At 27.7% G+C, this 12,359-nt stretch overlaps 2 protein-coding genes across 2 annotated transcripts; one reads left to right on the forward strand and one right to left on the reverse strand.

The window, feature by feature from the left end:
- Positions 1-142: 142 nt before the first annotated feature.
- LOC115713022 (uncharacterized) lies at positions 143-1,720 on the reverse strand. The gene is made up of 2 exons (XM_061114741.1): positions 816-1,720; positions 143-317 (listed from the first exon to the last, which is right to left on the reverse strand). The coding sequence occupies exon 1, from the start codon at positions 1,718-1,720 to the stop codon at positions 827-829; it is 894 nt and encodes a 297-aa protein (XP_060970724.1). The 3' UTR covers positions 143-317; positions 816-826.
- A 3,624-nt stretch (positions 1,721-5,344) lies between these two features.
- On the forward strand, positions 5,345-7,050 carry LOC115713903 (zinc finger protein 11). Its single transcript, XM_061114745.1, has 2 exons — positions 5,345-6,320; positions 6,817-7,050. The coding sequence occupies exon 1, from the start codon at positions 5,345-5,347 to the stop codon at positions 6,308-6,310; it is 966 nt and encodes a 321-aa protein (XP_060970728.1). The 3' UTR covers positions 6,311-6,320; positions 6,817-7,050.
- Positions 7,051-12,359: the final 5,309 nt, after the last annotated feature.

Genomic DNA, 12,359 nt, shown 5'->3' on the forward strand with positions numbered 1-12,359 from the left:
GAATGCAAAATTGAATTAGGCATCGAAATAAAAATTTATAAGTGACATGACAAGGATATCACTTACTAACCTTTTCTATGATTTGAGCAATAGTACTTAGGAAATTAATGTATGTTTTATAATTTAAAGTCTTGGATAATGGTTTTTCTTTTTCTTTTTTTAAGTTGGTGGTGGTGCCCACCCCCCACTTTATGTTTTCTTCTTCTTTTTCTCTTTTGCTGATTGTAACATACTCTGGTCTTTGATTAGTCCATGTATGGCTTCCTTCTCACTAAGTGTAATGTCCCCCGCTTCAAGCCTCTTCTTGGGAAAACTTTCTAAGAGGTCACACAAATTACTTAGGTCAAGCATGCTTAACTGTGAAATTCTTTCGTGATGAGCTACTAGAAAACAAGATGCACCTTGTTGATATAGGTAGTACTAATCAATCCATTTAAGCCCTTTTCAATTATGCAGTCACATACCTACACAGTTTCAGAATCATTATATTTGACCTTCCTTAAGCGGTATGAGATTGCACAACTTACCTGATATATCTCTTTACAGATCACTGAACTATTGACTGTCACACTAAGCTTGTAGAAAGAAATGAAAACTGAAAACAATGAGAGAATTCCATGCTAGAAAAAAGGATTTTTAAATGTTGGAAATGCCAAATTGTTCTGAAAAATGGTTTTTTTTTCTCTTTGAAATCGAAAAAAAATGTTGTATATATATAGATATATCTATAGAGTTCAAACATGTATACATAAAATCTTGCATACTATAAGAACAAGAAGAAAGAAAGTGGAGGAAGAAGATAATCATATAACAACCTTCTTCTTCTTCATCTCTTTGTTCTGCAATTTCGGGCAACTAAAATACCGGTTGGTGGTCCTGTCATCTGCAATTGGCATCTACTATGTAACCAGTAAGTAACATGTATCATACCAAGAGTTGCTCTCACTTTAAAAGTCCCTCTTATATTGTAGCTGACTTTGTTGCTCTGTACTTGTGTTCGAAGTTCCAGGGCGTGATTTAGAGGCAAGTAAACCAAGCTTGATATGAGGTGAATTGCTTCAAGCCTTGTCTCTCGAGGTCTTTGAGTGAAAGGCTGAAGAGCTTGTCTTGATATGAGCCTGTCAGCAAAGTAAAGCTCTACATCCACAAACTCAAACCTTATGTCGAGTTTCCTATTTGGGTTGGTGAAATTTGCAAGGACAGCAAAATCGCCGTTGAAATAATCTGGTGCGTCGAAGTAGATGGTGTTAAGGCGTGCGTTTGGGGTGTCAAATAATGGTATTTTCGGTTTAACAACAAGGTAAACTATCAAAGTTGCTATTCCAAAGAAAATGAGAAGAAGACTAAATACTAGACAGAGAATAGCACCAAACCATACAAGTGGATTGGTTCGTCGGGGTTGAGTGTGCCTGAGAATTGGCTCCTGTATAGATGCCTTGATGAAGATATTTGGTGATGGGGTTGCTCGGTCATTGCTGCTCACAGCTTGTCTGAGTATCGGTTGCTTTATGGAAGACATGATGTGAGTATCCGGTGGTGTTTTGCTAGTTCTACTTTCACTATTCATCTCTTGCATTGATATGCTAACTTGGTTTAGAGCTAATTGTTGGGCATGTTTCTGAGGTGGTGGCTGCAGTGGCCGAGAACTCGAAGAAGAAGAAGAAAGAGAAGGAGAAAGAGAGGGGGACCGAGACGAAGGTGGAGGAGGAAGAGGAAGCATCCTTAAGTGCACAAATTTCAAATGAAAGGTATGAAGAAGGTAAATGATGATAGTTGTTTGTTTAAATAAATTAGGAAGTCCATTAAACTAAGTAAAGAGAAAAAGAAGCTTTTTTGATTGGGAGGGGTGTTGGTGGGGTCAGTCGGGCCACCATTTTTGCTTGGTTTTTGGTATTTTAGAGAGAAAAAAAGAAAAGGGAAGTTTAGGTGAGGAGCTAAAGTTTGAGTTTTTGAATAATAATAATGATATACAATTTTGCTTTTTAAGAATTGTTGAAGCAGCTGGCACTAGTTTGATAAAGGAGTGGCCTTTGTCCTTCAAAGTGATCAACTCACACACCCTTTTCCTCGAACAAAGCCCAATTGGTTTAGACTAGTCAATTGGTTGTGATGGTCTATGAAATCAGTGTCCTATATTTGTGTTTGTTGTCTTTTTGTTTTGTTTTTCATGTTTTACATATTTTCTGGTTCATCAAGTTATTATGTTTTGTAAAGATTTGATTTTTATTTTTAACAATAATTGAGTTGATTTTATTCATTATATTAGAGACTAATATAGAGTGATTAGCTTAGTTATATCTATCTCTAAAAGTGAGTCAAATTTGTTAAGTAAATTTAGTACTATTAAAGGTTGGTAAAGTAGTCTACTCTAGAACAATCAAAGAAGGTTTGAGCAAGTCACTTTTCCCATTTAGCTCCAATACTTGTAAGTTATCATAATTAAGCTTGGGGTCTCAAGGGTAATTTATATAATTAACAAGGGCACTATAGTAAAATGATGATATTATGATTTTTTTTCTTTTCTTTTTTTTCTCCTTCTACATGGCCAAAAATAACCATTGGTGTCCAAGTATCTCTTATACAATTGTTTTTGTTTTACTTAGAGAAAACTCATTAAAGATGATGAATTAAGCTAGGGGCCTCGATTGTAATTTCTACAACTAACAAGGGCACTATAGCAAAATGATGATATTATGATTTGTTATTACAATGCTTAAAATAATCATTGGTGTCTTAAGTTTCTCTTACTCAATTGTTTTTATTTTCTTCAGAAAAAAACTTATTAAAGATGATGAATAGTTTCATTATCCTTATTTGGTCTTCTCCTTTGTGAAATGAAATCTGTTTGTGAACACTTCGTTCCTTTTTAACCACTTAATATAAGAACAAACACAAAGTCTTCCAACTGTCTTTGATCAATTCTTAGTTTTGTTTTGACCTAATATGCCCAAAATGAAAATAGTTCTAAAGTCCTATTTTCTTGGATTTTTCAAAAGTGAATTAAAAGTTTTATTTTAAGATCATATTATTTGAGATATAAATTGTTAAGTGATATTTTATTATTTAAAATATATTTTGGTAACTTATAAAATTATTTCGAAAATTAATATTATAATATAACTTAACTTTTTAAATTTTGAGCATATTATAAACTATTCAATTTTTTTTTTCTTCTCAAAATCTATAAATCATCTTAAATAATTATAGTGTATACAATTATAAAAGTAAAAAAAATTACACTAAAAATTATTATGAATGTCGAAATAAATAATAGTTATACCTAAACAATCCTTTGGAATTGGACTGGAGGGTGTACTAATATTTTTAACAATAACATTTGTTTTCTTTCTCTATTCAATTAAATTTATACCGAAAAAATTTGTTCTAGTACTTCATTTATTTGTTTTTTTGCATTATAGAGAGTTTTTTTTTAATCAATTATACTCTTCATATAATGCATTCTTATTTACATATTAAATCTTGTTTATTTATTATTATATTTGAAACTCAATTTGAATTTCTTAAAAAGAAACCCTCAAATACTAGGACCATAATTATGTTATTCTTATTCTTACTATATTGCTAATAGTCGTTAATATAAATCTCATGTCTCCACTTATGTTAGGGTAGAGTATCTATTTTGAATTTGGATCAGATTTCAAGTTTCATGACAGGTTTAAAAATTTAGCGCTTAATCATTTGTATTTTGCAGATGATGCGCTATTATTTTTTCATGGAAATTTCAAGTCAATTTATGTTATGCTTCAAGGCTTAAAGCTCTTCTGAAACTTTAGTTTCATAATGAATCGAAATTCGTGATTTATTATTGTGGTATGGACAAGCAAGAAGTGCAAAGAATTCTTGATGCTTCTGGATACTCACGGGATAGTCTATTATTTAAATATCTAGGGGCTCCGATTTATGCAAATTGTATTTTGAAGATGGATTGTGAGATTTTGATTAGAAGATGGTTCACCCAGGGCTGGCCCTGAAATTTAGTGGGCCATAGAGAAAAAAATAATTTTGGGCCCTCATTTAAAAAAAATGGTATTTTTTAAAATTTATAAAAAAAAATGTGTAATTTTAAAAGGGGATAATTTTTTTTTGGCCCCTGAGCTAGGTGGGCCCTAGGCACAGGCCTAGGGGGTAAGTTGAAAAATACCACTTTTATTAATTAATTAATCAAATTTACCTCTAATTTTATATTTAATTGAAACATACCTCTTTTTATATGTATTGTACTCAAAATACCCTAACATAAGAGAGTCACATGGAGAATATCTTGAAGTGATAGGGGCAAAATTGGTACAATGTTTAAAAAAGAGATAAAAATGATAGACTTTAAAAAAGAGGGTAAGAATAAAAGATGACAATATAAAAAGAGTATAGAGTGTAATTTCCTCCAAGCCTAGTCCGCCTATGCTCAGGGCCGGCCCTGGGTTCAGCGAGAGTGCGTTTATGGAGTTTGAAGAATTTTTCATTTGATGGTCGTGCTACATTGATCAACTCAGTGTTGATAGCAATACCGACTTACTGATCTCAAATAATGATTCTTCGAAAGAAGATTTTGTAAAAAAATTAATACTATTTGGTGGGATTTTTAGTGGAAATGCAGTAGTGTTATCTGAGCAATCTGTATACTTCAAAATCAACATGAGGGTTATATTACAAGATATTATTACTTAGAATGTTGCAATGATTAAAAATATGTGTAGGCCATAGCTTCCAAACAAAATAATCTTTGGATTAAATAGGTTCATAATCTCTATATATTGGAAATGAAGACTGGTAATTAAAGATATACCGACATTTACTTACTAGCTAGAATTAATAATATTATAAAGATATTTATATGAGTACGTGATATATATTAATTGATTATAAATTAAGTACTACTTCCAAGACTACTTATATACATGTATACCGTACTCTTATTATTCTCCAAATATGCATCAATACATATGTATAATAACCTATATTTATGGGAAAGTGATGAAGACTCCATTTCGCATGCTATATAAAATATATTATATATTATATTGACAAAAACATGCATGCTTAGAAATTCATATATCTCTATACATATTTATTCAGAGAGTGATCATCTAATGAAAAATATGAATATATATTATATAAAAGTTAAATTGATCCTTGACATATCAATAACAATATTAAATTTATATACTCATGTATTATATAAATATATACAACATATGTCTACTTGTTATATATGTGTGTATATATATATATATCCTCTCAATATGGTAAAAAGTATAGAGTATGACCTTTTTAGTTTTCTCCCATTTCATTTCTCAATAACAAGCCCTAAATAGTATAGCTTGGCATGGGGTATACCATCTTCAAATATATATATATATATATGATGATGACTAATCACTATATACTTCTTCTTCTTCTTTCTTCTCTCTCTCTCTCTCTCTCTCTCTCTCTCTCTCTCTCTCTCTCTCTCTCTCTCTCTCTCTCTCTCTCTCTCTCTCTCTCTCTCTCTCTCTCTCTCTCTCAAATGATGATGATCAAAGACAAATGGAGGATGAAGATGAATAGTAGTAGTGATCACTTGATGATCATGAATAATAATTCTTATGATCATCATGAGATTTCATCATCATCTTTACCATGGGGTATTAGTAGTGTAATTAAGAACTATTCATGTAGCTTTTGCAAAAGACAATTTAAGTCAGCTCAAGCTCTTGGTGGTCATATGAATGTTCATAGAAGAGAGAGAGCTAGGTTAAGACTCTTACCTCCTCCTCCTCCCACCTCCATTAATAATGCACCACAACATTCTTCAAACCCTAACCCTAACCCTAATAACTCAAACCCTAATATTTATCCAAGCCCGAACCCTAGCCCTAGCCCTAACTCAAACCCTAATATTTATCCAAACCCAGACCTTAACCCTAGCCCTAATAATTTGTCTTCATCTTCATCATCACCATCACCTTCTTCATTATTACCATCACATTATTCATCATCGTCTACTTTATACAAGCAAAATAAGAAATCGATATTCATGATGAACTTCAAAGCTGATCAAAACAACTGTGTTGTTCCTTTTACAAATTCTTATTCTTATTCTCATTCTCTTTCTATTGATGACCGCTTGCAACAATGTTTAGATCAACAACAAGAAGATGACTACTTGAAGAAATTGATGATGAGGAATATTACTAGTACTACAGAAAATATTAATAATGTTAGGTTAGACTTGGAATTGGAGTTGGGTTTGCTCAAAGGTCATGATCTAAAGGAGAATGATGATGTGCTGGATTTGGAGCTTCGTCTATAGCTATAAATTGGTATGAATATTATAATTTATTAATATGGCATATAATTATATATAGTCTTAGCTTATAATAATTAATACTTCAATTATATATATTATATATCATTTTAATTTCTATATGTATGTATATAATTTTAAATGGTTGGTTTTTATTTAACATTATAAGTAATAATAAGGGGTTTCCAAGACCGACCTTGAAATATAGTGCGTCATTGAAAATAAAATATAGTTGGATCTTTTTTTAAAATTAATAAAAAAATGTGTAATTTAAAAAAATGAGAAAAAAAATTTTGGTTCTTAGCTAGACGGGTCTTAAGTACATGTCTAATATTCTTGTGCCCAATAGGAGTTTGGGTGTTTGCATGTGTCCCTTTGCTTAATTATAACTATATATATATTAAGATAACTTGATTATTGGTTTATTAGTCATATTAGATTTATATTATACATTATAGTAAATCTCATGTTAATTTTCTTAAATTAATGACATATATTCTTATTTCTTATAGGGCTTGACTGAATCAGAGAACCCTGAGAGATTTACATCATCAATCATCATCATCATCAAATTAAGTGTTGGTATTGGAAATCATAAATTAGTCACTTTATATATATAATATATATATTTAAGAGTGTATATTTGATGATGTAAGATTGTGTATCTCCATTATTGTGATTATTCTCTACAAAGTAGAAACTGCAAAAATATTGCCATTTTCGGAAACCATTGTTTTTTTTTCTTTATATATATTATATATTTATATATGCCTCATTATTACAATATATTCTTAATCACTTTCTTGGAAATTATAGATAGAAAAAAGCATGAAGTACAATCATTATACAAAACCAGGTTAGATTATATTACATATAATAATAATTCATATATATTAATTATTATAGCTAATTAATCCCATGCATGCATGCATAGTCATTACTAATTAATGATTAATACAGAATTGTATGTATGTCTTTTAATTAATTAATAGCATAAAGAAATGTCATCATCCTACTAATTATCCCATGATTAATAACAAATCATCCAAAGAATATTTGCAGCCTATTATATTGACTCAATTATGTCTACATCAATATATATAGCTTAGTTTTTAATATTTACATAAAAATAAAATATTACACACAATGACATGCATGCATGTAACACTAGTTTTAAATCTCAATTTTAATAAATGATAGATTGGATAAAAAATGACTTGCTATATAGTATGAACATATTATTTTGATCATGATCACTCTACTACAAAAGGTTTTTTATATTGTCCGTTAATTATAAATTGATGCCTATAATTACTCAATAAAAATAACTCTCACTAAAATTAAATACACTCTAAATAATTTAAGGGGTAAGTTGAAAAATGCATTTTTTATTCATGATCAATTAATCAAATTTACCTCTAATTTTATATTTATTTGAAACATACCTCTTTTTATATGTATTGTACCCAAAATATCCTTACATAAGAGAATCACATGGAGAGTATCTTGAAGTGACAGGGGCAAAATTAGTACAATGTTTAAAAAAAGAGGTAAAAATGATAGATTTTAAAAAAGAAAACAAAAATAAAAGAGGACAATATAAAAAGGGTATAGAGTGTAATTTCCTCATAATTTAATGTAATCAGGCCTCATCTTAAGCATAAAGGCTTAGACTTGTGCCTAGGGCCCACTTAATTTAAGGACCTAAAAAAATTTTCTTTTTAAAATTATATTTTTTTATACTAATTTTAAAAAATATCACATTTTTTATTGTTTCAATTTTTTTTTTCTTATGACCTACTATATTTCACGACCAGTACTTAGCTTAATAGCGGTGCCGATTAAATTACAACCCTATCATAATCTAACACACTTATAAAAATAAATTACTAAATACATTTTTTGGTGGGACAAAATGAGATCTATACTCCCTCTACTCCCTATATATATATATATATATATATATAATATAGAATATATAATTTTGTGTGTTTCCCAAAATCTGAGGTTGTTGCATGTTCCCTAGCTAGTCGGTTCCAGCATTATGTATGTATATATATAATGATGGCATTTCCTTAAATATATAGGTGACACTATATATATATATATATATATGAGATATTCAATGTCAACTAAAAGTGTATTAAATGACACAAAAGTGCATTCATGATCATAACACTTACACAACACAACACACTTTCTTTAATATATATTCATATAATCCTGAAAAATTATTAATAGACATTTTGGGGACCAAACAAAAACATAACCTGTAAAACTTGAAGACTGTATATTTTTGTGAAAGAAATTTAAGAAGAAGAGCATGGGCATGGGATATCATATACATATATAAAATAAAGTAAACCCTATACCTATATTTATATTTATATGTACTCTCTCTAGTCGGCGCACGTCATCATCATCATGGGATATATAAGCTTACATTTACATTTACACTTCCTCTAATATTTTATTTTATTTTATTTTTGCTTTTGATAATGAAATTTCTAATATGTAATAAAATTATAACTACCTAGCATGTATATATAACATTGAGCACAAAGATCGATATATTTAGGGGAGGTTGAAAAATACCACTTTCATTAATAAATTAATCAAATTTACCTCTAATTTTTACCACTATATATAATTTCATAGTGAATTTTTTATATTTTAATTTTGAGGTAAACAATGATTGATTATTTTAATGTGAGATGTTGATGATTGCACGAGTATGTATGGAATCTCTCCTGTGTTGGGAGAGCAATTTTAATAAATTTCGTGCTTGTTGCAAATCAATACATATATATATTGGCCACAAGTTATGATATATATAATCCCTAAATTAAAAGTAGTAAGGAGTAAGGCTTTTATTTTATTATTAGAACTTATAAAGATTAAAAGAAGCCAAAAGGGAAGGTTTGTTAAAGAGAAAAAACTGTTGAAATTTGGGTATTTCTATGAAAAAAAATGTACAAAAGTGATATTTTTCAAAAAAAAAATTAAAGAAAGCCCATTTTGGTTGGCCTAGTCCAATTCGAACTTGGCCCTTAGCCCATCTGAACCTGCCCCACCCGACCCTTACCCACCTGAACTCGAAACCTGAAAAATGCACTTCTCTCATACCTGAAACCCGAAAACATGTTTGGTGTGTAGTCGTAGAAAAATGTAACTAGTCTTATCATAATACATCTAGATCAGATTATAGTTAAGTTTATTTTCACAAAAATTAGCCAAGGTACTAATTTATACTATTTTAGAAAATACACTCTAATTTGTCATTTAATAAAATAGAAAGTCCAATCAATATAACTTTTACAAAATACAAAATCGAAAATAATTATAATTATAGTATCTTGTAATACATCAATTATAGACACATATATGGACCATGGTGAAAAGAAAAGATATATGATAAGTGATTTGGTATTACCATTAGAGAGATATACATAATTATAGGCTTTAATTGTAATTTAATGGTTATATATATATTATATTGTAGTAGAACTCACCTCATCCATTGACATTGTCTCTGTGAATGGTGACCAATCAAGCCAATTATATGTTTGGTCAAAATCCTCTAAATTCTTCTCTAGCTGACCCTACCTTAAAACTCTCTTATCTTTCTTTTTTTATAAGGAAATGATCCTTTCATTAAAAATGGAAATTGATTACATTTATTAAAAGTAAAAAGATAGATCTTCCCAATCTATATATTAAAATATTATTAAGTCCTATCATACAACAAATATATTTAGCTAAATTTTGTGCTAAAATAAATATTATTTATACGAATGTAATTCACTATACATTTATGAAAATAAAATAGTACTATTAATTACTCTAATAATTTGAACGAAATCAACTATAAAAATTAATTTTTTTCGGGGTTACTTAATATCCAATAAAAGTTTTATTTACAATTAGATCAAACATAAATATATTTTTTTTTTATAAATCAACTTAACTTGTAATGTATTATTTTAAATTCCATTTGGTTAAACATTTAATATTATTATATAAAAAAAAATATCGGTTGATACAAAGTACAAACCATTTCTTGGCATGGGCGCAACTGCAATTTTTATTAATATACCGATAAATTGTGATTTTTGTAATGATAATATATATTGTAGTTAATTACGTATAAATATCCAACAAAAAAAATCCAATAATTTAGTGATTGCTCGGTAATCTTTTCGTTTTTTTGTTTTTTAAATTTTATTTAGCAAAATGTTGTAGTTTCTTCACAGTTTTTGATTGATTAATTAATCAAAAAACTAATTTTTATAATTGTTCCCAAACGTGTATTTAAAGTGTCAAAATTAAAGTTCAAACAATTTATACATGCATGTAATTAGTATATACATATTGTTTGAATATTTTTTGACGTTGATCCTAACTTATTTAAAATTTTTAATTTATGATAAATCTCGTGTGTATATATATATTTACTATTAAAAAAATATTATTATATATTTATACGTAGAAGACATACATATAAAAACAGAATGGTGGATATGTAGTAATTATTATTAATTAACAAGTTAATTAGTTGTACAACTACGTTACAAATGAAATTAATTAAAAAAATATAGATAACGTAAGGGTTAAGTAAGTATATATGTGAACATGAATACATATTACCCAACAAGATATATAGAGATCATATCCACATTATTAGGTAACAAAGCATATAATCAATTGGTTAATTGATTAGAATTAATACCATTCTCCAACTTTTGATTTGTTAAATGATAAATTAGACATTATATTTTTTAAAATATTACAAAATAAAACTCTTAATTCAATTTTTAATAATTATTTTTTTAATATAATCAATTTGAAGAAAGTTTTCAATACAAAACAGTTGTAAGAAATGTATTTAGTCTTGTAATAACATTTTGAGATCGAGTTGTTATTAAATTTATTTTAATAAAAAATTAAAATAAAATTTAACTTATTATTTAATAAAATAAAAGATCAATTAATAAATTTTCTAAAAATACAAAATATCTGAAATAATAGTTACCCAATTAATTATCACTATATTAATTATAAAAATAAATAATAATTTATAGTGTATAGGGTAAATTGTTTGAGTGATGTAGAGTGATGTAGGTAGTGACATAAAAGCTTAATTAATTTATTGATTATGTATATAATAAAAAATAAATAAAAAGATATAAGCTTTTAATGGTTAAAGACAAATAATAAGCTACAAAAAAACATATGTTTCCAAGCTTAGTTTTGCTCACTAACGAAGTTTCCTTCATATTTCCTCTCACACTATACACATCAATCACAATATACATTCTTTATTGTACAAAAAAATCTTTATTTACATACTTCATGATTGTGGAAAATGGGAATCACACTTTTTTTTTTATCTTTTCTTTTCTTCTTCTATGTACATGTATAACAATTTGAATCATTTAAGAATTTACGATAAACTAGACATTAGTAATCGACGCAATAATCTACTACTTGAATCGTTTAATTAAAGGGTATGAATATGAATATGAAATTCCCTCATATATAACTTTCATTTCAGTAACAAAGAAAAGATTTCTGTCATAGCAAACATATTAAACAAATAAAAATATTATTCATATTTGATGAAGTTATTTTTGATAATTATATTAAAAATAAGTGTGAAGGTAAAAAATTCTATTATATATTATCTTCATTTATAAATTAGTTAGTAATTATAAAAATGTATATATTATAATATTTAATATAGAAAAGCTTTAGTCATTACATATATACTTAATTTTTCTAAACTAGTTAGTAATTATAAAATGTATATATAACAATATTTAAAATATAGAAAGCTTTAGTAATTACATATATATTTCATTACACCAAATCACATTTGTTTATATTTGTAATATATATATTTACATATGATAGAGTTCCAACTCCAAATATGATAGAGTAATTTTAAATTAATAAGTTACTTATATATTGACTTATTAATATGTACATACATAGAGAGAAGACAAAATACAAAGAAAACTAGATGTATATGAAAGCAACAAAAGCTGAAATTGGA

This window comes from Cannabis sativa, chromosome 4, assembly GCF_029168945.1.
Source record: "Cannabis sativa cultivar Pink pepper isolate KNU-18-1 chromosome 4, ASM2916894v1, whole genome shotgun sequence".
In the NCBI taxonomy this organism is placed as follows: Eukaryota; Viridiplantae; Streptophyta; class Magnoliopsida; order Rosales; family Cannabaceae; genus Cannabis; species Cannabis sativa.

Excerpts from the sequence above, each read along its gene's own strand:
- LOC115713022 (XM_061114741.1), bottom strand. The coding sequence starts at position 1,720 with ATGCTTCCTCTTCCTCCTCCACCTTCGTCTCGGTCCCCCTCTCTTTCT.
- LOC115713903 (XM_061114745.1), top strand. The coding sequence starts at position 5,345 with ATGGGGTATACCATCTTCAAATATATATATATATATATGATGATGACT.